General features: G+C 36.1%; 1 protein-coding gene across 1 annotated transcript in view; it reads left to right on the forward strand.

Moving 5' to 3' along the window:
• Positions 1-26,689, forward strand: part of PIK3C2A (phosphatidylinositol-4-phosphate 3-kinase catalytic subunit type 2 alpha) — a 57,157-nt gene that overhangs the window by 27,262 nt on the left and 3,206 nt on the right. Inside the window, 26 exon segments of the mRNA XM_032222584.1 lie at positions 568-679; positions 1,982-2,061; positions 2,390-2,453; positions 3,764-3,907; positions 4,995-5,037; positions 5,119-5,332; positions 5,412-5,534; positions 6,340-6,507; positions 8,041-8,155; positions 9,870-10,012; positions 11,300-11,488; positions 11,991-12,084; positions 13,535-13,629; positions 15,818-15,998; positions 16,309-16,413; positions 17,833-17,925; positions 18,474-18,603; positions 19,346-19,482; positions 19,998-20,167; positions 20,931-21,087; positions 21,298-21,407; positions 23,135-23,342; positions 24,422-24,546; positions 25,542-25,659; positions 25,758-25,839; positions 26,488-26,597. Coding sequence (XP_032078475.1) covers positions 568-679; positions 1,982-2,061; positions 2,390-2,453; positions 3,764-3,907; positions 4,995-5,037; positions 5,119-5,332; positions 5,412-5,534; positions 6,340-6,507; positions 8,041-8,155; positions 9,870-10,012; positions 11,300-11,488; positions 11,991-12,084; positions 13,535-13,629; positions 15,818-15,998; positions 16,309-16,413; positions 17,833-17,925; positions 18,474-18,603; positions 19,346-19,482; positions 19,998-20,167; positions 20,931-21,087; positions 21,298-21,407; positions 23,135-23,342; positions 24,422-24,546; positions 25,542-25,659; positions 25,758-25,839; positions 26,488-26,597 — 3,310 coding nt within the window.

Below are 26,689 nucleotides of genomic sequence, written 5' to 3' on the forward strand. Positions count from 1 at the left end.
AAATAATAGTGTTTTAAATATGTCTAGAGTTATTTTATTTGAGAAATGTATTTGATCAGAGTGTTTTTGATACTTTAGAACAGTGGTCTCCAACCTTGGCAACTTTTAAGACCTGTGGACTTCAACTCCCAGAGTTCCTCAGCTGGCTGAGGAACTCTGGGAGTTGAAGTCCACAGGTCTTAAAGTTGCCAAGGTTGGAAACCACTGCTTTAGAAGACCAGAGAAGGGAGCCATGAGGTCTAAAAACTATGTACATATATTTTAATTTATTTATTTGTACCCTTATTTTAAATATATATATATATATTAAAGTTTTATATATTAAAATATATAAAATATATATTTATTTTTACAAACAATGCAAGACATATGAATATATCCAGCACAGCTTTCTCCTATTTTCTCGACAACAATCCTGTGAGTTGGTTTGGGCTGAGAGAGAGTGTATGTTGCTCAAAGTCACCCAACTGGTTTTCATGGCTAAGGCAGGACTTGAACTCAAGTTTGTTGAAAAATTTATTGATAATCTGAAATAGTGAATAATCACAGTGTTTGTTCTTTTCACAGCAAGCATTGTGTTGGAAGCCATGAGTATATTCAAAACTGCCGAAAGTGGGACACGGAGATTAATTTACAGTTATTAACTAATAATGATATTTGCAGAAATCTTGTACGAACAGTAAGTACAAAGGAAACTCACTTATCAAAACAACCATCATTTATTATTTTTATATGTATTATTGATGTTCTGCATATTCCTTGTTTTATTGTGTTGTAAACTCTGTCTTGTATCCATGACTCACATGTACCTAGAATTATGAGTTATCTGGTCTATTTTCTTCCTCTCTCTGTTATGCAGCTCATCAAGTAATTCAAGAGCAGCCAGAAAGCCTATTTCTGGTGCTACTTCTTTCAGTAGAAACAGTTTCCATGATTACAATTGTAAACCATCCTCATTACAAATATAGGTTAATTGATTTATTACATGCCATTAAATCGATGTCAACTATTAGCAACCAATTAGGTTTTTACCATGACAGTCACTAACCTGCCCCTTCAGATCTTCCAGTAGCACACCCTTTGCCACTGTGATTTCATCTGCCTTGCTGTTGGTCATCCTCCTCTTCTCTTTCTTCCCACCTTTCCTGGCTTTAAAGCTTTCGCCAGAGAACTAGATTTTCACAAGATGACACAACTCAAGATCTCCACTCTTGATACTGGCCTTAGAAAGAAAACAACTTTCAAATTGAGCTCAGATCATGGTGTCTAGTGGATATATTCGTATAGTTTTCCTTGGTATAACAAGACATAGGTGGTTTACCATTGCGTTCTTCTGAAAAATTTTCTACCCTCCCAGTATAGACTATATTCCTGTGAAGTCCTGGTGATCCCTTAAAATTAACCATGCTTACTCAGTTCTTTAGATCAGCCAATATATTTCTTCTCCATTATGCTAGAAATTGGCCCTAATGATATACTAATACATATTGAACTGACTAAATAGTAAGGATTCCTGATTTGCAATATTCCACTTCCAGATACTGTTTGCAAATTTACCTGAAATACAAATGCAGGAAGCATGGAGGTTTTTTTTATCGTGGGGTGGGGTTTTTTTTGAAAGTCTTAAGAAATTCAGTAATGAAACTAAAAATCAATACACCTGTGAAACAAATTACTGTTGCATATAAGTTTGTTATAAAAATCAATAATTCATCCTGAGCAAAACTAGTTAAATTGGAAAACGCTATCAAATATTAGTTCTTGTTTATGAACTTAACAACCAGTCACTTTTTAGTAGAGAAATTGAAAGCAGACATTTCTTACCAGTTTTCTATTTAAGTAGGTAGCAAAAAAATGCTGATTTTCTCATCTTCAGAACTGTTGAGAATAAAACTGGCTATCCATCTTCAGATTATTTTTTAGAGGTCAAGGAAGAATATTGATAAGTTTGGCAAATTACTTGTACATTTTCTATTATTAGGAAGATGATGATGGGACAACAATAGATTTGACAAAACATCTCTGCCATGTAGAAAAGCTTTTCAGAGAGACCATTCAGAGGTAACAGCTTTGTCATAATAATATTTGTTTCAATTTTGGTGCTGCTCAGCACCAAATTCCAAAATATTTGTAACATATTCAAGTATTTCTAACAATGGGTCCATCTAGCATACTCCAATGTCTGGGAGAACTGCCAGTTTGTTAGGATCTTCTGGCATGCCATCAGAATGGGAGCCATGTAGATCTCAGAGGGGAACCTCATTGCAGGGGCAATCAAACATTACATTTTGTAATCAAGCGTTTGTTATGTTGGTGCTTTTTAATTCATTTTACAAAGCTTATACTAATAGTATGTCACAAGTAACAGAATTATTCTCATTGGTTCCAGCCACTCTCTTGAAGAACTATTAGAAGCTTATCACTATCAAGTTGACATACTGCTTAAAAATAAGGTAAACATTATCATTCAAGTTGTCTCCTATTATGGTTATGCAAAGAAGCACTTGGCAATGCCTATTGGTGTGAGTGACATACTCCTTGAACTCTTGAAATAGCTGCATCCTCTGGAAGGCTCTGATTGCTATAAAGGCTTTCTGATTGTCAAGAAGATCTGAGCCCCTTGGAAAATTCAGCTCATTGGGGAGAGGTGATTATTTTCCCCCTGCATCCATGTATGTTCCAAGACACCCTTATGAATGATTCACACAGCCTACTTCCAGTACATTTCATGCTTTGCTAATCATACATTTATAATAATATTTATATAGAGAGATGTATTTATATTTTACCATTAGCTATTTGGGATTTGCTAGATGTTACTGCTCAAATACGATTTTTTTCCTAAGCCTCACTTTCCAATCTACTTTAAGCTTCATACATTACTTTTTGTCCTCCAGTTGAAACACAGTAGTTTTCTAAGCCAGCAATCCCCAATCTTTGCACCTTAGTGGCCTGGCTGAGTGCAAGTTGAACTGTGCATGCATGCACATATGTATGCATAGGCTTGCCGCTTGTGCAAGTTGAGCAGTGTGTGTGCGCGAGAGAGAGAGTTGAGCTGCACGCATGCATGCCAGGTTCCAAATAGGCCATGTCCTAGGGTTTGGGGGCCCTTGTCCTGAACAATACTTTAGCTTATTCATGTCACAAGTACACCATTTTCATCTGGTAAGAAGGAGTGTTACTACAGTGAAGTTATAAAAGTGGACGTTGGCAACATCTACAATATGCCAAACCTTAAATGAATTCACTCTTTCTTCCATTCTTCATCCATATGATATTTCCTGTGCCACTGTTTGCTACACACAGGTTCAGAACATAATAGAACACAATAGAACTGCGCTGAACAAATAATCTTCTATGTAGATTATTGTATACACAATACTGTTCTGTGAACTTGTCATCAACTTCTTCGGTGTCAGTACAATATGCTTTAGAGTTAGGTGGCAGCCAGTGGCAGAAGAAATGCAACTAAATTAAAAATATTTAAATAGACTCATTATATATAATGCCTGCCTTCTTCTTTCTCTAACATATGCTCCAAACATCTAGTATTTGTCGATGAAATGGCATCTGTCAGTGGAACAGATTTCCTTTCTCCCTGCATATTTCTGTAAATCAAGAGGTATAAATATGTTCCAATTGTAAGAGTATTTATGGGAGGAATAGAAGGGATGTTCTGTTTGCTTACCGGAAATGTAGTTGAGAAATGTTGGATTTTTTCCAACATTTAATTTTACCCTGTTTATTTTATTTCTCTCATCAGAATCGGTTTAAAGCAATGGAACCAGTCATTAAAGCCGTCAGAAAAATTTGCTATTCATTAGACGGGGTAGAGACTCCAGCAATTACTGCAGCTGTAAAGAATCTAAGAAGAACAGTTAACCTTCCAGGGAACAAGAGCCCTGAGGTAATTAGTTTAATCCTGCAGTTTTCTTCTATATCTCATTTATACAGTCGGGTGGATACTAATTCAGTCCCATCTTCTACACCAGTGATGGTTAAGCTTTTTGGCACTGAGTGCCGGAGTACGCACACACACATACACACACATACATGAGCACCAGAACCAGGATGAGAGCAACTGGCTGGAGCGCATGCATGCGGCGGCCATCTGCTTTTCTGGGTTCCATTGTGCACATGTGCACCAGTCAGCTGCTCTCTTCCAAGCTCCTTCACATACATGTGCACCAGCCAGCTAGACCATCTGGCCAGTGCGCATGCCGGAATCAAAAAGAGAGCAGCTGGCTGGTGCGCATGAACGTGCTGGAACTCAGAAGAGCATCTGCCGAAGGCGCGTGTGCCCACAGAGAGGACTCTGACATGCATGCTAAAGGTTCACCATCACAGTTCTACACCATATTAATTATCTTTAAGCAAGTTGATATAGTGAGACTGGATTTTTTTTTATTCTGATTGCTGACAGACAAACTTTGCAATGGTGATGGTATGGGCATCACCTGATTGAAGCCACTTTTTGCTTCTATGCAGTTAGTCCTTGACTTACAACAGTTCATTTAACATTCAAAGTTACAACGGCGCTTTAAAAAGTGACATGACCATTCTTCACTCATGACCCTTGAAGCATCCCCGTGATCATGTGTGCAAAATTCAGATGCTTGACAGCTGGGACTTACTTAGACTGTTGCTGTGTTCGAAGGTCATATACTCAGTACAATCTTCTGACAAACAAAGCCAATGGGAAAACCCAATTCACTTAACAACCAGATTACTAATTTATCAACTGCAGTAATTCGCTTACCAACTATGACAAAGGTTGTAAAATGGGACAAAGTTTACTTAACAAATGTCTCACTTAACCTCATAAATTTTGGGCTCAATTGTCATAAGTTGAGGACTACTTGTACAAATAAGGAGTACAAAAGATCTTGTAGCATGAATATCTAAGAAATAAGCAGAAATATTAATAACAATTCAACAAAGTTTTTTTCCCTATTTGGAGAGATTGATAACTTTTTTCATATCTCACTGGACAGGGCTCTATAATATCGTCTGATGACACTAGCAAGAATCCAGTTGGTAAGTACAAATTAAATATCTTTGTTGTTTTAAAGGGTATTCTGATCATTATCTTCTTAACGTTAAAAAACAATTTTCTAGCTTCTATGCAATCTGAAAATCCTCTTCAAATGAGCATAGATGAGCTGACCTCTGCTGTCCATGCTCTTCTTCAACTCTACTTGAACTCATACCACAGTCCTTCATTAAGCACTCCAAGGACTACGAAAAGCACTAAAGAAGCATGGACTGCCACAGAGCATCTCCAGTTCACCATATTTGCTGCTCATGGAATTCCCAATAATTGGGTTTCAGTGTGAGTATTTACACTAAACTGTACTTTTACCCTGAATGTTATGTTCATTTTTATTGACTACATTTTGCTCTGTTTTTAGTTATGAAAAATATTATCTGGTTTGCTCTTTGACCCATAATGGAAAAGATCTCTTCAAACCAGTGCAGTCCAAGAAGGTTGGCACATATAAGAAGTTCTTCTATTTGATTAAATGGGATGAATTGTAAGTGTCCTTTTTTAGTTTATAGACGCATAAAAGTAATTCTTTATGTAATGTCTGTCACATTCCTTTAAAATGCTAATTAATTTTCAAAAATCGCAATTGACTTAGTCAGCTAGTAAAAAGACTTTTCAACATAATTTGAAAATACAGGCTAGGGAGTGACTGGGAGAAATGCTCATTGTTCTGTTACTCTGTGTTTGAGGAAGACAACAGTGGAATTACACATAGCTATTCAAAACTTCAGTATGGCTGCTTCAAGGCCCTCTCAATGTGTTGGCTAAAAAAAATATGCTTATAACAGCATATCTAGAAGACCTCTGAAAGCCTCAGAGCAATCATGCTGGGTTTTTGAGTGTCTACAGGTTATTCAAGGAATATATTTAACACTCATTAATTGTTTTGCACAAGCCTAGAAATTAGAAAGAACCATTTGTAGAGTTAAATGCTTCACAAACATTTAATGAATTTGTCAAATATAGCAAATATAAAACTTGTTGGCTAGGTTCTCAAAATGAGTTGGTTCAAAACCAGATGATCCGTTCTATATCTTAACTGTGGAACCAACCATTTTAAGGAAAAATCTATTTTAATTAGCCATTATTTGTATAAAAAATCTTTTGTCAATTATGTGTAATATTTGAGATTAAATTTTTTTTAGATATTGATGAAATTATTTTATACAATGGTTTCAAATGACATGAGATAAAATTAATGAGATTTGGCAGGCATTGAGCATATTAACTAATTCTTTTTTTCTAAAATGTAATCAATAGTTATCTAACAAACCACTTCTGTTATTTTACAGAATAATTTTTCCCATCCAGATTTCTCAGTTGCCAGTAGAGTCCATCCTATGTCTTACTCTTTTTGGTATTTTAAATCAAAATGGGGGTAATTCACCAGATTCAAATAAACAGAGAAAAGGCCCAGAGAGGTTGAGTCAGGTTTCTTTACCGCTCTTTGACTTTGAACGGTAAGTATTTGAAGCAAACAGTAAAATGCTAGAGAGCTTCTTTAATCTTAATTTTGCTGTTTAGAGGAGTGGTGAAAAGGGTAAAGAAAAATCAATGTGAATTAACACAAGTGAGATTCTAAATTCCCCCATTTCTATGTGTAAAAATATATTGAAAAGCTTTACTGAAGAAAAGTATGTTAAGTTCAATGCACAAAATAGGTCAACTCTAAGTAGTGGTATGCTAATAAATATGTAACCACTGGATCTCCCAGATCCGTAGTGCTGCTATGCTGCAAATTACCAACACAGCTTATCAGTGCACTAGGCATGCGGCTGTGCTCTGCTCTCAATCAACTTACAAAATTCCTGAGAATTTAAGGATTTCTTCTCATAGGCTTATATGAGCCAGCTCCAGTATATATATTACTGGCTACAAGTATTAAATCCTTTGTATATAATCTGTTTGAATCCTGTTGAAGCCAATAAAATCCAAGCAGCCTAATTTGCAGCGCTGTAGTAAGTCTTCTACATAAAGAATTCACCCATTCAGAAATTATGCTACTAATGTATCAACTTGTATTTTCTCAGTATAGTTTTCTCTTAATTTATAATGCCTGCATAATAAAGTGTAAAGCTTTCTAAGAGCAGGCCTCCTCAATATAGTCAATCCTCTGCAAGGATTGGCGTGGCTGTAGTAGGCTTTCTTCAGGTGTGCACATGAAAGGATCCCACTAATGTTTGGAGCCCTGGCAAAGTGGTTATGCATCCTCATGCAACCTGAGCAAATCTGGAAGAGCCCTTGAAGTAGATGCACCAGGCCTTGCAGAAGACACAGATGGCTCACAGTGCTTATGGTTTGCACAGGTCTTCTGTGTAAGGCTGCTGTGGATTTCTATTTGTTCTGTCTGTGGAGCATCAGCCTTGTTGGCTCTTTTGTGGTTAGACATCATTTTAGATTGGAGTCTTTTGGGGATAAGAACCCGTCTTGCCAGTTCTTTTAAGAAGTGACATGCATGTAGGTGTTAAACAGTTTGTCAGTTTGAAGTCATTGACTCTTGCTGACTGCCCATATAACAACCACCACCACAACTTGTCTTAATGTAGACTTTTGATCTGTACAACTAAAATGAAGTTATGTTTAACTGTAGGTCTCAGAGCTCTTTTAAAGCTACAATACACTGGATATTTGGGGGGGGGGGGACTGTATGTAAATATAGCCTTTAAGTAAACATTTGAAAAAACACATACAAAAAGATTTTGATAGTGCTGTATAGTCTGATCTCATATTTGTCTGTTTTGTATTAACATCTCTACTATGATGATTAGTAACCTCAGGTATTTTGGATTGCCTCAATATAAAATTTTCTATAAAAAGAGATTGTAGGAAGTTATTAAATTATATTCAGATTTAATGCACAGGAATTTCTGTAGATCACAATTATACATGAGAAATTAGTGGTATTCCTGAGGGGATAACTTTTTTTGTTTTCTAAAATGTATTGTCTCTTGAAATGTGGTCATAAAATTAAATTATATATTCTATGCTTTTAGAATGTTAACATGTGGGACAAAACTTTTACATCTTTGGATACCTCCTCAAAACTTAAATACTGTCTCTGGAGTAGCTCATAAAAAGGGAAACCTAATGCAAAGGATAATGTTACAGGTAATACTGTTTCCTCAATGTTTTAAAAAAAGCATTTATATTCTATTTATAGGGGTGAAATGTAATATGCTCTGTTTCCCAATAGAAATAGAAGTAGGTCCCATTTCTATTTGGTCTTTCCAATCATCCACAAAATAGTATATGAGAATAAAATTGTTTTTATTTTACTAGGATTATTCAACAAGCATTTTGAAGTTTCCAGGATGCTCAAATAGGCCAATTTGAACATAGAATAGTGATTTTGCACTTGAGAGTAGACATTTTATAAAGATTCATATCTGAAATTTTAAGTAATATTTTTTCACATGCAAAACTGATTGCACAGTTAATAAGATAAATTAGAATCATTTCCGTTTTCCTGAACATATTACATTTCAATCCTGAATGCCTCTCTGCCGAAAGATTGTTTGGGAATTTTATCATTATATTTTAATTTGATTGTTCATTTATCCTGGGGTCTTGGTATAATGCAGAGATATGTACTTATTATTTGGAAATGGTTGCATGGGCATTCAAGAATTTCAGCCAGTGGTTCCTCCCATGAATATTGAGAGATGCACTTCTCATTTATGGATTAATAACGAATCCAATGTCAACTGGAAACAATAGGCAATGTAGTTTACCTATTGTAAACCATACTGACACCTTGTGGTTTGTGGCTCTCAGAAATAGCATGTAAACATGTATAAGTATTATATGTTTAACCTTAGCCAGATCTTAAACAAATGATTTGGAAACTGCAGCTCTCTGTCCACTTGTAAGAAGAAGCAGTGTCCAAACACAAAGCCCCAGGGGAATAATGTTGTGGTCAACTAAACTTAGAAGCAGTTGTGAATATTAATTTATTGCTCTTTCCATTTTTTAAATGGTATCACTTTGATATGGTAAACAAAATAGCAAGCACTTGAGTTTCTACCATCAATGCCTACCTCATATACAGTACATCTACTGTATTTATTATACGTGACAAGCTTTCAGGTACTATAAATGTCTCTCAGATATTATTTTCCTCTGATGTACTTTATTTTATATCTAGACAATGGTGCTCTGTTGGACCATTATTTTAGAGCTATTTCCTTACCAGATTCTGCCAATGCCTTCAACAGTCAGAGAGCTTCTAATATACTAGAAAAGTTGGGATGAAAATAACTCTTGCTGAACGGTATGGTGTAGTCTAACATTAGCCTAGGAAATGTTTTATGACTTTTGTATTATGTCATAAATTGCTTTATGATAATGTTTATGTCATAAAATGTTTTATAAAATTTGCCATGAGAGTCATGGGTCCCAGATTTTGGATGCATTCTATAAGTTAGCTCATTTGAAGTACCTTCATTCAAAATATTTTGGCCTATGGTTCACTGTTTCGCCCAGTTAAAGATTGAAGAAATCAGTTTTTAATAGTATATAGACAGTAGGAAAGAAAAAGAAAGAAGGTGAAAGATATTGAAATTAAAGTAGGAAAAACTGTGGAGTGCCAGTGGATCTTTCTATTTTGTATTTTATTGATGCATTATTTTAACATTCCAGGTTGACCTCCCTTCTTTACCATTTGACATTATGTACAAAATTCCTCCGGCTGCAAACAATTCCATATGTAATTCTGTAGACACATTGGAAAAAGATTCAAGCGAAATTTAAGTGGGAAAAACTGTGACGTGCCAGTAGAGCTTTCTATTTTGTAGTTTATTGATTTATTATTTTAACATTTCAGGTTGACTTCCCTTCTTTACCATTTGACATTATATACAAAATTCCTCAGGCTGCAAACAATTCAACATGTAATTCTATAGACACATTGGAAAAAGATTCAAGGGAGCGTCTCCTTTCCATTATTTCCAAAGAGGGTACATATGGGTATGTTCTCTTGGTTACTTCAAATCTAACCTTCCATATGCAGATTATTAGATATGATCATTCTTCAGTATTTATTTCTGCTGTGCATATAACAATTTTTGACAAGATTCTAGAGAACATTGAGAACTACATATGACCAGGGTGCATCATTTATTTATTTTCAAAATATAGTCCAACTGTTATTCAGAAGGGGATGTTGAGTAATTGAAATCTTGAACTATCACATAACAATTACTTTTTTAAAAGACATTTATAAAAATTTGAAGTATACTCAGCCTATTGACTTTTAATCAAAGGTTAAAAGGTTGTCCTTGACTTATGACCAGTCACTTAGCAACTGGTGAAAGTTAAGGTGAACCTCCCAAAAGCATATGACCTGGTATGGCAGCCACCCTTACCCTCCCACCCCACAGACATAAGACTACAATTTGGGCAGTTGGCAGACAGCCCACATTTACAATTGTTTGCAGCATTCCACAGTTGTGTGACCACAAATTATGATGGATTTGCTGGAAACCAGTATTTACTTCCAATTTCCAGCAAAAAGCAGCAAACAATGGATTTTCTCATCAACTGCAATGTTCACTTTATAACTGCAGCATTTGTGTTTATGCCATCCCAAAAAAAGGTTGTACAATTGGGTTGGTCACCTGATGACCCACTGTATGATGAGGCTCGGTTAAGGCCATAAGCCGAGGACTATCCTTAGTGCAGTACACTCACAGTATACAGTAGTACTCATGTTTTTACATTCCATTAGTGTCAGAGCCTGAGAATTTCCTGTTGACAGAGAAAGAACTGAGGAGGCTGATTATTTTGGGAAATCAAAAATAATGCTGCAAATGAAACATATGGAGAAGAAAGGATGGATAAGGTTTCCCTTTATATTCAAAGTTGCTTATGAATGCAAGGTTTCCTCCAGTAGCTAATGTACAGTTCAACTGAAATAGCTTTCACCTGATCAAAATGCTTGGTACCCATTACCAGGCTAATTCATAAGAGTTTTATAGCATCAAGATGATCCAGCCTTTTGTAAAGAAGTTATTAAAAGATGAGTCACGATACCACTTGAAGTTTTCAGTTCCTCTTTTAATCTATTCTGAATTTTTTTAATTGAACTGATGGATCTAATGGAATAAATGAAAGGAGAGCAGGATGAATGATGATGAAATTTATTGTATATAATAATAGTTACACACAGGATTTGTTTTTTATGGTTTTTAATTGTTAGTGACTATAATGGCAATGTAATGAATTAATAAATATGTTTGGAATTACCCTTTATAGATTATCTAGGAAAGATAAGGCATTTTTATGGGACAAGCGACATTATTGTTACACACATGCAGGCAGCCTGCCCAAGATACTGGCTAGCGCTCCAAACTGGGATTTGACCAATCTTCCTGAAATATATTTGCTACTTCAACAGTGGCCTCCTTTACCTCCACTTACCGCATTAGAATTGCTGAACGCAAAGTAAGTAAGATACATTTATTTCAGACTCTAATATGTTTGAAAAATATTATAGATTTTGAGCTATTAAGCATTTCTAGATTATTTCCAAGTAAACAGCATCTGTAAGTAAAAGCCACTTTACTGGTTTCACAGTATTTTGTCATGTGAATTTTGTTGATGGATGACAAATTATCTTGTATATCTTACAGATCTAAATTTGGTTATTTGCTAGGCTGAAACTGTAACATTATGTTAACATTGTATATAGCTACATAAGAATTTAAGGTTAAGTATTTGATTTAAGTAAACCAGTATCTTTTCTGATGTAGTCTACTGATATGAAAAATGGCCCCAATTCTACTCCTTATAAACATCATTCAGTGGTCTATGCATTATGGTTTAATGCATAAAACCTTTTTGTATAGGCTAAAACTTTATTTCTAATGTTCCCAAAAATCCTTACAACATGTATTCTTGCCAAACGTTAATCAAGTATGATTTCAATTAATCTTCTGGTTTGTAGTTTTGCTGATCAAGAAGTAAGAACAAAAGCTGTACAGTGGATTGAGGCAATAAACGATGATGAACTTGCTGACATTCTTCCCCAGTTTGTTCAGGTCAGAAGACTATCGCATTAAATATACTGAAAAGGGGAAAAATGGCATTTGTAACTGCACAGAAATTAATCAGAAATCACAGTTAATTTATGACAGTAACATTAGGAGTTTTGGTATTAAGTCTAATAAATGAGATACAATATAAAATGCCATTGTAATTTAACAATAGCATTTACAGCATAAAACAAACCACTCTACTTACTATATTTAACTATATCCTTTTCTGTTCCCCAGTTGTTTCCATGCAAATTCTATGCGTGGAAGTGGGAGAAAATGTTTGATGGGAGTGGGATAAAATATTTGTTTTAACAGGAAGCTTCTTAATGTACCCTTCCATTTGGCAGCCTAAGGTTAAACAATTGGGTGAAATTTATTTGCATTTGTTTATATTGAGTGTAGTAAATGAGGGTAGATTATGGCCAACACCAAGATATCAAGGCAGGTGTATCTCTAAAACCTCAGAATTAAATAATCAAAAAGTATAGGAAATGACCAAAGTCTCATGCAGTTCTCAGATTTTGCAATAGATTAATCTAAATCTTAATGGGATTTTGTTGTTGAATTGACACCTTGTGAAATGGCATTCTCATAAGATTTCAGTGATTGGGGGGGGGGGCAATGTTAATAGATCTTTGTAGTTTGAGGCCTGAAAAGATTATAAGCCTATGGTATATGATTGAAAACACTGTGTGAGGAAGAAAATAGGCTCATAGAGACCTAATGACCGAAGGAGCAAGTGTAGAAAATTCAGGAGAAATAATTGAAAAGGTGTAATAAAATAAAGTTTTTGGTTCACATATTAATTAAATTATGTAAATTATTGTGACCCTGCCTGAATGTTAGGATTATCATTTAAGATATTTCTTAATGTTTCCTTATTCATCTCAAAGGTCTCTTCATTTATAAGGATAAGAGATGGTTTATATTATGTTACAATCTTGACTGTATTCAAGTTATTTATAAATATAATAACAATAACAAGTAAAAATAAAATATCATTTCAATGTTGCTGACATATTTTTTACTATTTATCATGTTGCTTCAGAACCATTTTGAATATGAACTCTATAAAAATAGTTTTATATTTTGTTTGTGTATTGCTATTTAATAGGGTAATAGTTATTCAAAGGGTATGAGTAAAAAAATGAACAGACCTTCTGAAGGGATAAGGAGATGCAAAAGAAAGGGAAATATAAATATCTCTCCTACATCCAATTTTTTTAAATGGACTTCCTAAGAACATAGGCAGACAGAATGAAATAAATAGATAAATTGATTGATTGGTTGAGTCTAAATGATAAGTTTAAACAGTGCTGAATAGTTTCATATTTTAAGGAACATAATTTTGGGAAGTTCATTTAATTGGAAAACTGTTGATGTGGAAAACCGCTTATGCTAAGTTGTCTTTAAATATAACTCTGTATAAAACTTACCTTTTGTGTGTGTTTAGGCATTAAAATATGAAACGTATCTGGACAACTCTTTAGTCAGATTCCTCTTGGCCCGAGCACTAGGAAATATTCGAATAGCACACTATCTATATTGGTAAGAAGATCTATATTCTTTTTCAGCATCTTTCAACAATGTTTATATTTTCAAGAACAAGTAAAAAGTTGATGTGAAAACTTTAAAAATGAGGAACATTCATAAATCTTTATAGGCCAGAAAAATGTATGCTGTTGCTGATAGGAATTAATTAGGTGTTCTGAAAAAGCTATTGTATTTTTCCTGAAGTTCTGGGTTGCTTTCTTCTGTTCCAAAGCATTATTACCTAATCTTGCATTAGTCTCTCTCTAAAACTGAATTTAGATAACATGTTTGTGTCTTAAGCAAGATTATGCTTTACGTAGGGACAAAAAAAACCCATTTAACTTATTTTAACTTTACATAAATATAATATTGTAAATGCAGTGGAAGGTGCTGTATAAATTAATGAAAATAAAACAATGGTTTCAGATGCTACTGTCTTCTCTCTATACATTTTCTGTTGATACATAGTATGAATCTTCTCTTGAATCTGAACATTTATTTTGTTTTATTTTTATGTACTGTATTTTTGGAGTATAAGACGCTCCGAAGTATAAGATGCACCTAGCTTTTTTGGGCGGGGGGGGGGGAATCTCCCTCTGCCTCCCAGCAATTTGCCTCCTTGCAGCAAACAGCATGTTTCAGCTTCAATTTTAACACAGCCTGATTAGCACAAGCAGCTGATTGTCGGTTACATCAACCTCCAGACGACCAGCTGTTTTAGGCTGCAGGGATTGCCATAGACTATTGCTCTCTCCACTTGCCCCATTTTTGGTCTCCGCATCCCATTTTCCATGTGTTCCGGGCAGCAGGGATCAGAATGAGCAGAAAATGGGGTATGCAGAGGGTGGTCTGAGGCCGCAATGGCAATCCCTACAGCTTGAAACAGCTGATGGTCAGGAGGCCAATCCAATCGACAATCAGCTGCTTGTGCTAATCAAGCTGTGCTGAAGCTGAAAATGAAACATGCAGTTATTTCAAGGAGACAAATTACTGGGAGGCAGATGCCAAAGAGTGGGGTCCGGTGGATGGGCGGGACTACGTTCGGTGTATAAGATGCACCCAAATTTTCACCCTTTTTTAGAGGAGAAAAAGTGTGTCTTATACTCCAAAAATATGGTACATACACATTACTTATTTTAAACAACAACAAAAATCAGTGAACAGTAAAAAGCATAAATTAAAATAATTCACTCTAACTCCATTTCCTGAATAATGGGAAGAAAAATCAAAGTCAGAGTACAATCTGCTATGTGTGCTGACCAATAATAAGTTAAGGAGTATGAAGTATTGAGCATCTCCAGTTAAGTTCTGGGTTTAGATGCAAAGAAAAATACTTTACCTATGCCCCTGCTTGGGGTAGGTGTACATGCAGTCATGTCTTCTTGGGACTTTGAAATGTGAGGGCTACATTCATTGAGGCTTACTAAATCAATGATTATATCAGTTCTTTGTCTCCTTCCACTCCCTGGGTCATAGATCAACCAGCCAGTTGAGCATGTGGTTTCTGCTGTATTCTGCTGTTTTGTAGTACTTTAAATTCAAATTATTACAGAAGTCCGGTGTGCTCTAATAGTGAAGGTTTGAGTTTATTCATCTTGTATGCCGCCCACTCCCGAAGGACTCCGGGCAGCTTACAATAAACAAGGGAAGGGGATAAATAAACAAAACAACACTTTAAAATATACAACATTCACAGTTACCGTGGGGCTGGATATTTCACAAGCCCCCCCGGCCTGCTGGAGCAGCCAGGACTTGGTGGCTTTGCGGAAGGCCGGGAGGGTAGTAAGGGTCCGGATCTCCACGGGGAGATCGTTCAAAAGGGCTAGAGCTGCAACAGAGAAGGCTCTCCCCCGGGGAATCGCCAGCCGACATTGGCTGGCAGATGGAATCCGGAGGAGATCTAACCTGTGAGATCTAATCAGTCTATGGGAGGTAATCGGCAGGAGGCGGTCTCTCAGGTACCCAAATGTTGGGTTAGGGGAGAGTAGATCCAGCTTCCAGTCTCACGTTAGCCACAGACAATTCCTGGGTGACTTTGGGCCAGTTCTTATCTTTCTCAACCGAACCTATCTTATAGGGTTGCTGTTGTGGAAACAAACAAAAGGAGGACACGTTTTATACCCTGTATTGAATACTTGTACAAAATATGGTTCAAATAAGCATGTGTGAAGGAAACCCAATCTAATGTTATGTAATATTTTAGGTTACTAAAAGATACCTTGCATGATACCAAACACGGAATAAGATATGAGCATATCCTTGGTGCCTTCCTTTCCATCTGTGGCAAAAGTCTGAGAGAAGAGCTGGAAAGGCAGTCAAGACTTGTGCAGCTCTTAGGAATGGTTGCAGAAAAAGTCAAGCAGACGAGTGGATCAGCCAGACAGGTTGGTGAAGTGATCAAGTCATGTGTAAATGTGAATGAAAGCACAGTTGCATTTATTAATGGTACAGTCATATTTCTCATGTAAAATCAGCCGCAGCGAGGTTGTTGGGTTACTTTTTCATCTCTTTTACAAAATTCTGAGCCTTGTAATAGGGACTGAAATGTACAACCCCCAAAATACAACGCTGCTGCTTCACACACCAGATTTGTGTTATAAAAGAACACTGATATAACTTAATGCTTTATTCATAATGAAAACATTTCTGCAAATATGACTTAATGAAGTTTAACCTTGAATTGGTTATTAACAGATGGTTCTGCAAAGTGGAATGGAACGTGTCCAGTCTTTTTTCTTGAAAAACAAATGCCGCTTGCCTCTCAGCCCCAGTCTTGTAGCTAAAGAATTGAATGTGAAGGTATGAGCTGTGTGACGATAATCATTGGTTCCTGTATATTCCTCTCATCCTTTCCCATTTCTGCCTACTTATCTTTTGGGTTTGTAAATGTTAGGAGACTGAGGTTCTCTATTTTGTGATCTGCAGACTGCTCAAGGGAAGTGAGGACATAAAATACATATAACCACGGGATTCCGGCCTCTAGTTTTGACCACTCTGTAAGAATAACTATAAACTACAGTAGGCTGTCATACATAGATGAAATCTTGTGTCCTGTAGAGAGGCTTGCTCAGATGTCTTACATGAGAGACAGAGCAGTCTTCTTAAAGGTGCATTTCAAAATAAACCAATTTTGTTTCCAGCCTTGCAAAATGCTTACAGCAACAGCTGTTTCTTCAAAAGTCTCACATTGCAATATATCTCACTTCCTGTGATCATTCCTCCTCAGATCAGATCCTTTCCCTATCTCTTTATTTCCTCTTAAAGCACTCTCCCAGCCATGTCACCGGGCACATCACTGAGTAATTTCCTCCTTGGTGAAACTGGCCGCCTCTGTCTTTCCTCAGTGATGGAGTTGCCAGTCATTACTCCTGAATCAGTTACACTTACCAAGCTGTGTCATTCTCCTTGTTAGTTGCAGGAACTGGAATCCCAGCTGGGCAAAGGGCTGCAGGAAGAAAAGCGACTGCATTTTTATTTTTACTTCTCCTTTACTCACAAGTAGCCATTCTGTCTTCCTTATTTAAAACTTTGTTTCTTATTCCCTTTATCTCCCCAGGTTCTTCCTTTCTAAGCTGACCCTTTTCCTAGCTGTGGCTCCTATGTTCCTCTTCCCTCCCTTCCCCACATATTTTTGTTTGCGTACGTCTCCTGTCAAACTTTTGCCACTTTGTGCAACCTGATTTTTTTTATTTCTCAACTTGTTGCAACAAGCTAGGTTTGTATTATCTTTATGAAACCTCTCTAAGTAAAAAGAATGCAGGATAAACGGCATATAGTTTGAACTTCTAAGTTTTTAAAACTGCCCTTAAAACTGCCCTATTTAATTCTGAGGAATCAGGATTCTCCTCTGTTTAAAGACTTCTAAACTGGCCCTGGTGACAGACTTCCTTGTTTTCGATGTTGTTTCTACTTCAGGGAATAAGTAGTATATTAATACTGGTAATAGGTTCAATTAATCCATTTGTTTTTATGTAAAGTGCTTATATGTTTGGAATACCACTGTTTAAGAATTGTCTGGGCCTTTAGTGTTACCATTTTGTAATTGTGTACATTCTAATTTAGTTGTTTTTTATTATTATTATTATTGTTATTATTATTATTATTATTGTTATTATTATTATATGAGAAATTGAGCAAAACCAAACTTAGAACATTTATCATTTCTATTTTTAACCTTTTGATTTATATAATATGAACCATGTTTTGTATCTTTGACAGGCATGTTCCTATTTCAGTTCTAATGCAGTTCCTCTTAAAATTGCTTTGGTGAATGCAGACCCTTTGGGAGAAGAAATTAATGTAATGTTTAAGGTACATGTTTTGTTTCAATTACAGATATTTCCCCTCCAGTGCTATAAGTAGTATTAATTCCATGAGGGAAAATGTTCTGACTTTTTATGGTCATAAAGAGCCCTCTGGATGCTTTAAGCATTTTTAGGGAAAATTTGCACATGTTAAATGAATGTTCAAGCATTTCTAAAAGTTTTTTTTCGCCCTCCGGAGCCTTCAAGAAGCTTCCCTGAAGTCTCCGGAGGGGCAAAAATCCACCCTACGGACAAACCGGAAGTCACCATTCCCGAACTTCCGGGTTCCCTGTAGGTCCATTTTTCGCCCTCCGGAGCCTTCTGGGGGGCAAAAACTGACTCTATGAGCAAACCGGAAGTAACTTCTGTTCCCTGTAGGTCCTTTTTTCGCTCTCCGGAGACTTCAGGGAATACTAGTAAAGAAACATTAATTAAGTATCCCAGAGCAGTTTCTGGTGTTGTGTTAATGTATAACAAAATAGGCAGAACCGACCTTCATTGAGTCTGTCTTGATAACATTCCTTTCTCTCATTTGCAACTTTTGTTTTTTCTTAGGTTGGAGAAGATCTGCGCCAGGATATGTTGGCGTTGCAAATGATAAAAATCATGGATAAAATCTGGTTACAGGAAGGACTGGATTTAAGGATGGTTATGTTCAAGTGCCTGGCCACTGGCAAAGATAGAGGTAGAGCTTTAATTTCTTGTCTTGTATTATCTTTCTGGCAAGAATGGCAGACCCAACCCCATTATTGTAAAGCCTGTTCTCTCAGATGCCACATATTTGCTAAGCAGCCCAAAATACAATAGCCATAAAAACAATCAGCATTAATTGAACTGCCTAATATATTTGCAAAATCCATCTGCTGTTCTAGAACACTGTAAGAAGTTGGCTCCTAGTATACAGAATGTTGAAGAATGTTTCCTTTTTTATTTATCCTTGTTAAATATTAAGTTGATTTGTCTACAGCAGGTGGCAGCAGCTAACTGATGGCTGACTTCCAAAATCATAGGCTTTGAATGGGAGACCTTGGGGAATCCCAGACTGTAGGCTTGGAAATTGAAAAAAATGTCTCATAAGATCACAGTGATAAAATACATCCATGCTTTCCAGGGAAACTAAAGTCTATAAAGTCACCAGCTCAATTTAAAGGAAACATTGTTCCATTTTTTTGTTGATTTAAGAATAAGAGAGCATTTGTGGGGGTTTTGTAAAGTAACAATTTTAATCTGAATTGTTGAATTATTTGACAGTGTAGTAGTATTTAGCATTTTAAATGCAAAGAATAGCATAATAGTCCATATTGGCAAGCAATTTGGATTTAGAAACCTTTTTAATGGTTTTACGTTAAACATTTTTATGTAATACATAGTAATATATGTTATAGATTTTTTTTAATACTCATTAACTTTTGCTGATTAATTTAAAGGAATGGTAGAACTTGTTCCAGCTTCAGATACTCTTAGGAAAATTCAAGTGGAGTATGGAGTGACAGGATCCTTTAAAGATAAGCCTCTTGCAGAATGGCTAAGAAAATACAACTCTACAGAAGAAGAATATGAAAAGGTAAACTAATTACAATTTCCAAATAGGAACTTATGAGAATGATAATAGTAATATGTTATCTGCTGTGAGCTAGCACTATCTGAGAGTCATTCACGTATCATATTTAATAATTAAGTACAGGACAATGCTAGCTTAAGTAGGTCACTGGCATGACAATTCCAGGTTACATCTTTGACACCTGGAAGTAATGGGAATCTTGCATTTAAATGACATGTTCAATGCTTGGTAAACCACAGACAGGTGATTTTAAAACTTTGCTTCTCCACTTGCGTGGAAAACTAGCTTCTAAGAGTTTTTATTTTTCATTTATCTAAACTAGGATTTTAAATCAAGTAATTATGTTATCTGGTTAATGATATTTTCCAAAGAACTGATTTTTAATCATAATTTTTAAACATTCTAAATTATATTGTCCTTTAAAATGTTTCTGCTATTGCCGCTGATCTCTCAATACTAAACAAGGTGCTTTTCTTCAAATTTTATAGTGAAAATATATTTAATTCTGTCCATTTTAGGCTTCTGAAAATTTCATCTATTCCTGTGCTGGATGTTGTGTGGCTACTTATGTTCTAGGTATCTGTGATCGCCACAATGATAACATAATGCTTCGAAGTACAGGACATATGTTTCATATTGATTTTGGAAAATTCTTAGGCCATGCTCAGATGTTTGGAAGCTTTAAGAGGTATGAAACTATGAGGAAATTAAAAGGTTCCACCATAGTAATTTGAAAACATGGTAGATCTTGCAATTATAATACGTCATCTTGAAAAACATAATGGCTGTAACTTTTGTCATATTGTGCTAACTCTTGTTTCTAGCACATGGAAGGTGTCAAGTCATGATTTTTCTGTTATGAAATATTTGAAAAGTGGTAAAGGAATTTGGTGTTTCTATAATGTTAACCACTGGTTTTATAGTTTAAATTTTGTTCTGCAATGCTTTGTATTAAAATGGGAGCTTTTTTTTCCTGAAGCATCTCTGGTCAATTGGGAATCAAAAGTATTAAACCATAAAAGCCAGATTTTCTAAGTAATGATATACATTTATAGCAGTGCTTCCTACCAGCAGTTTGAACAAGCAAATATTTTTGCCTTGCTTCACAAATTCCCTAAACTAGGGTGGGGTATAGGTTTTTGGTAAACTATCTTTAGCCAAATGTTGTTTTAGAACATGATGAAATTCCAACATCTGAGGTATCAAATGATTCACATATTATTTGGAAACATCTTTTAAAAAATCTGTTCCTTGAGATTGACTTGTATTTGCTGTTGATTTTCATATGTGTGTAGAAACAAGTTATGCATTTTATCTTTGCAAAGTACCTCAGTTATACATTTTACCTTTTACCCCAGTTTGAGTGTTTCTCAATTTTAAAAAATGTCATGCATGGCTACATGCAGGCTGCAGTATTAAAAAACAAATTCTTATTTTCTATTATTTGAAAGGGATCGGGCTCCTTTTGTGCTGACATCAGATATGGCTTACGTTATCAATGGTGGAGAAAAGCCCACAATTCGTTTCCAGCTGTTCGTTGATCTCTGCTGCCAAGCTTATAATCTAATCAGAAAACAAGCCAACCTTTTCCTTAATCTGCTGTCACTGGTAATATTTCTATGTGTCACTGATGTTAACAAATAGGCTGTCTTTTAAAACAAAGAACACAACTGTGTGCATACTTAATTTCAATTTAAAGTTCTGAATAGCATGCATACCAGTAAACTGGAAAGCTTTAAAAAAAATGCTTGTTTATTTACAAGTAAGTATTGTACTTTTTCTTACTGAAAAAAACTACTGTATCTATTAATTTTACAGATGATGTCTTCTGGTTTGCCAGAACTTTCTGGAGTTCAAGATCTCAAATATGTCCAAGATGCTCTTCAGACGCAAACTACTGATGCTGAGGCTACCATTTTCTTCACAAGGTACTACACAAATAATTTTAAAATCTTGTTTCTTGCTTGCCCCTATTGCTTGCAGTTAAGGCTAGAGGTTCAATTAACTTCCACAAAGAGAGGTTCTACCTATTTGTCCTTATCTTTGTGCAACATAACACCTGGTTTGGACATTTGGATGCATAGAGGACTGATCAGGGAAATGTTCCCTTTCATGTTTTGCCAATGAGCTCCACTGGCTCCAGGTTGGTTTTGGGTTACAATTCAAGGTGCTAATGGCTAATAAAGGACTTCATTGCACAGGGCTGTGTTATTTGCCTATGTCTAGTTAGTACCCATTCCAAGAGGCTGTATAGAGTGGGCATGCTCCAACTGCCTTTTTTTCCAAGAAGGGTCAACTGATGGGCTTTTTAAAGGTGTCTACTTGGTTGCTGAGTCTACCCTTTAGAATTAACTTTTCCAGAGTTGCAGGTGACCCTGGCCTATTAGCCTTTCGTGGATCCAGGAAAACCAGACTCTTCTATGCCCTGGGCAAGTCAATAATTAAATTTGTTCTGTTGAGACACAGAATATCTTGCAGTCAGCCTCTGTAATAGTTTTGTTTTTATATTGGTGGAGTTTGGGTTTTAAATTGATGTACACTGCTGAGATTTCAATGTCACGAGTTTGGCCGTTTATAAATTCTGTAAATAGACAAGCTAAATGTTAATGTAAATCATTTTTGCTAATGAAAGGGTATGCAGATGATCTTCATTTAATCTACACTCATTCAATGACCATTCAAAGTTACCATGGCACTGAATCAGTGGTGGGTTTCCAAATTTTTTACTACCGGTTCACTCGTGTGACGCTTCTACGCATTCATAGAAGGGTCCAGGTGGGTGAGTGGAGCCTCCCACCGCTGCTACTACCGGTTCACCTGATCCGGGCTGAACCGGGAACAACCCACCTTTGCACTGAATGAGTGAGACTTGTGATAGGTTTTCAAAGTTGCAGCAATCACAGCATCCCTGCAGTCCCATGGTCACAATTTAGGTGCTTGATTGGTTTGCAATTATTACATCACAATGTCCTGCAGTCACATGATTGCCATTTGCGACCTTCACTGATGGATTCTGGCAAGCAAAGTCAACGGGGAATGCAGCAGGAGCTCTCAAAGGTGATCATAAAACTATGGGTTGCTGCGACCACAGAGAATTTGCCTTACAGTGGCAATTGGGACTGCCAGAATTTAGCAATGGAAGTTTGTAATATATTTGTGGAATTTGCATTTCCAAAAAGAAAACTTGGGAATTATTCTATATACAGCAATAGTAAAGCTAATAGCTGTATCATCATATTTATTTGTTTTATAAGGAATATTAATTTAAAAATTTTCCACTAGGATTAATATACAGTAATACCTCATCATTAGTTGGTTCTGAGAAGTATGATGAGTACCAAAAGCAACGAGTACCAAACACATTTTTCCATAAGGTCAAACATAGTGAATCCCAAGGCAACCAACATCAACAAGTTTAGCTTGCGCATCGAGTACCAAACAAACAATGAATACTGGGACATTTTCTCATCAAAATGCGTCAAGTACCAAATTATTTGATGAGTTTCAAAGCAGTCGAGTACTGAGGTACTAATGTACTAAGAATTTGAACTGTGAAGTAATCCTTCATATTCTTATTGCAATTAAAGTTGTAAAAAACTAAAAGATATTGACACATTTATAATATATAAAGTTAATATTCTTTGTTTATTTTTAGGCTAATTGAGTCAAGTTTGGGAAGTGTTGCTACAAAGTTCAACTTTTTTATTCACAACCTTGCTCAACTGCGTTTCTCAGGGTTGCCTTCTAACGATGAGCCAATTCTATCTTTTTCACCCAAAACATACTCACTCAAACAAGACGGTCGTATCAAAGAAGCATCTGTTTTTACCTACCACAAGAGATACAACCCAGATAAATATTATGTAAGTTTATTTATTTATTAATTAGACTTATATACCGCTTCATAGGGCTTTCAGCCCTCTCTAAGTGGTTTACAGATTTTTTAGCAAATTGAGTCAGCAACTTGCCCCCACAGTCCGGGTTCTCATTTCATCCACCTCGGAAGGATGGAAGGCTGAGTCGACCTTGAGCCGGTGAGATTTGAACCGCTGAACTGCAGATATATTATATTTTGATTCAGCATGATTTCCGTAGCTTCCTTCATTTGCTTTAACCAGCATATTTTCACATATATCCCAGGAATTTCAGATTCCAATGCTGGAGTGCAACTTGTCGATCTAGGAGTCAAACCATATTGAATGCAGTAATATCACTGAAGGAATATCTGCTTTAACAGATGTTCCATAAATTAATGATAGCTAAGTCTTGGAAATGACTAACGAAGTTTAGGTTTTTGATACCGGAAGTTCTTAGACAATGACCATTTTGTTCAAAAATTATTCAAAATTACAGTGGTGCTAAAAAGATGATATTTACACCTGGTCCTTGAAATTGTAGCTGCTGTAGCACACACAGCCCTAGGCACATGTTCAAAATTCAGGTGGTTGGCAGTTCTCTCAGGACTGCAGAAGCATTACAAACTACATCTCCCTCCGTGCCTATTTCCACCTTCAGAATGGTTCTGTTTCAATGGGGTTTGATGACTCAGTTGCGAGGTTGGGTTGGAAAAAATATTAATGGTTGCAACAACACCAAGTATTGAAATAATTGTATTCAAAGCAAGCATATCAAGGCTATGATATTGTCATGATATATCAACCCAGTCCTTCTGGTTTCTAAACCATAGATCAAGACAAAGCAAAGATTGAGATCCTTGCTATTGGCATTGCTTTTTTTTCATGGAATGATTAGAAATAAATATAAGGGTGTCACTTTTTCAAGTCGGGTCATCTCTGCCCCCCCCCCCCTCCCCGACCCGCAATTCTGGAAGTTGAAATCTTACCACATCGGCAGAACACAAGTTTTGGAAAGATTATAGCACAGGATTACAGAAGTTAAACTTTTTAATAGTCAGTGAAATATTTGCTTTTTTCTTTGGCAGATCTATGTGGTCAGAGTTTTGAGAGAGGGGCAAACTGAACCCATATTCATTTTTCGCACATTTGATGAGTTTCAGGAGTTACACAACAAGCTTGGGATCCTATTACCTCTTTGGAAATTACCAGGGTATGTGTCAAAATTTTGTTTTGGGGGATTTTTTTTTTACATGTCTAAAACTTACCTCTTTAGATGTTTAAGAAATTACCACATTGCACACTGAAGTATTTTCTTAATGAAGTGAATGAGAAAAGCACCCTGTTTTGGGGTTACTTCTTCATTTAATCTGTTTATATATCAGCTGGACCTACATCAGTGGTGGGATTCAAAAAAATTTACTACTGGTTCTGTGGGTGTGATGTGCCTTGGTGGGCGTGCAGGGGAAGGATGCTGTAAAATGTCCATTCCTTCCCCACTCCAGGGGAAGGTTACGTCAAAATCCCCATTTCCTCCCAGTCATCTGGGACTCAGGAGGCAGAGAATAGATAGGGGAGGGGCCAGTCAGAAGTGGCATTTACTGGTTCTCCAAACTATTCAAAATTTCCACTATCGGTTCTCCAGAACTGGTCAGAACCTTGTTCAGCAACTGTTCAGTTTACAATGGTGTTAAACAAGAGGGACTTAGGGCTGGTTCTTAGAGTCTTGACCATCTCGGCATCCCTGCGGTCACATATCTGCAGTCTGTGTGCTCGGGGCTCATTGCAATTGGGACATCTCAGTGAGCTGTAATCACATGATCATGATCTTCAATATTCCCTGCTGGCTTCCCACAAGCAAGTGAGGGAGAGGCTGTATCTAGGCTACTCTTCAGATTTTCCCATTTGTATTTCAATTACCTTGTAGGGGAGATGGCTGGCATAAAAAAATAATAAATAAAAATAAATAAATTTTGGATATGTGTACATATACTGGAAACACTTTAGCTGATTGCCAAAAAAATGGATGTACATACAGTATAAATGCATGAAAAGACATCTGTGCTGAGCCATCCAGAAAAAATAACTCTTTCGACACTTCATGAATACTTCACGAAGTAATGCTTTAATGCTTTGTATTCTATATGACTGCTTTTACTTTTTTTGCCTCAATAAAAATGAAGTAACAATTTACCTCTGTTATTGTAGCTTTCCTAGTAAGATGGTTCTAGGAAGAACTCACGTGAAGGATGTAGCAGCCAAGAGGAAAGTAGAGCTAAATAGCTACATACAAAGTTTAATGAATATATCAACAGATGTATCGGAGGTAATTCTTGATAGTAGACTTCAAAATACTTAAATGATTTTATATATAAGTCTGTATGACAGATAGTTCTTATGGAAATTTTATCTTTCCCAACCTAGTGTGACCTCGTTTATACTTTCTTCCATCCCTTACCTCGTGATGAAAAAGCTGAAGGAATTGATGGAATAACTAGGTGTACAGGTAAGAATATAGTTGTACAATTTAATTAGTGTCTTGATTAGCACAATTATCTCTATGAATTCTGAAGTCTCTGCCATGTGGAGTTCCCACAGAATATAAAGTTGTACAAATTGTGTTAAATCATTAGAAGCAGAAATGGAACATTTTGGAGAAGTCTGGGACATTCTGTTTCCCTTGGATACATTTTGAACATTCTCTCAGACAATTCATTCTGGGGCAGTTTCTGGAAGAATTATTACCACATAATTATAAAGATTTTGTTGCATAGCCAAATAACCAACAGAATTCAAATGATTGATGCTACAGATTTCCCCTTCCCCAGAATCCTTTACTGGTGCCCTCTGTGTCTGTTCTGGAGGATTTGAAAATCATGAGAGCAAAGAAAACAGCCAAGGGAAATACAGCCTTTGTTCTAACAGAAGCAACCTGCTTGCGTAGTATCACAAAATAAAATTATACTTACTTTGTTCCGTTATGAAAAAATTATTATGCTGTCATTACTACTTTATATGTAACTTAAGGCAGTTTAACATCCTTAATATTCCTTCCTTCTCCCTTTTCCTCCACAACAGCTTGGTGAGGTGGGTTGGGCTGAGAGAGAGTAACTTACCCAAAGTCAAAATGAAATGTTTATTTGTCTACTTTTAGATACAGGCCCTTCAAGTCCTACCTCAGGCAAAGTAGGAGGAGAAGTTAAGTTGTCCATCTCCTATAGAAATAAGACTCTGTTTATCATGGTGATGCACATTAAAGATTTGGTATGTATATAAATGTGTTTACATTGAAATAATTATAGTATGCTTTATGAGATTGTTTTTCAAAAACAATATCTTTCCTGGGGCTGAGGAAA

This window comes from Thamnophis elegans, chromosome 1 (assembly GCF_009769535.1).
Source record: "Thamnophis elegans isolate rThaEle1 chromosome 1, rThaEle1.pri, whole genome shotgun sequence".
NCBI classification, from domain to species: domain Eukaryota; kingdom Metazoa; phylum Chordata; class Lepidosauria; order Squamata; family Colubridae; genus Thamnophis; species Thamnophis elegans.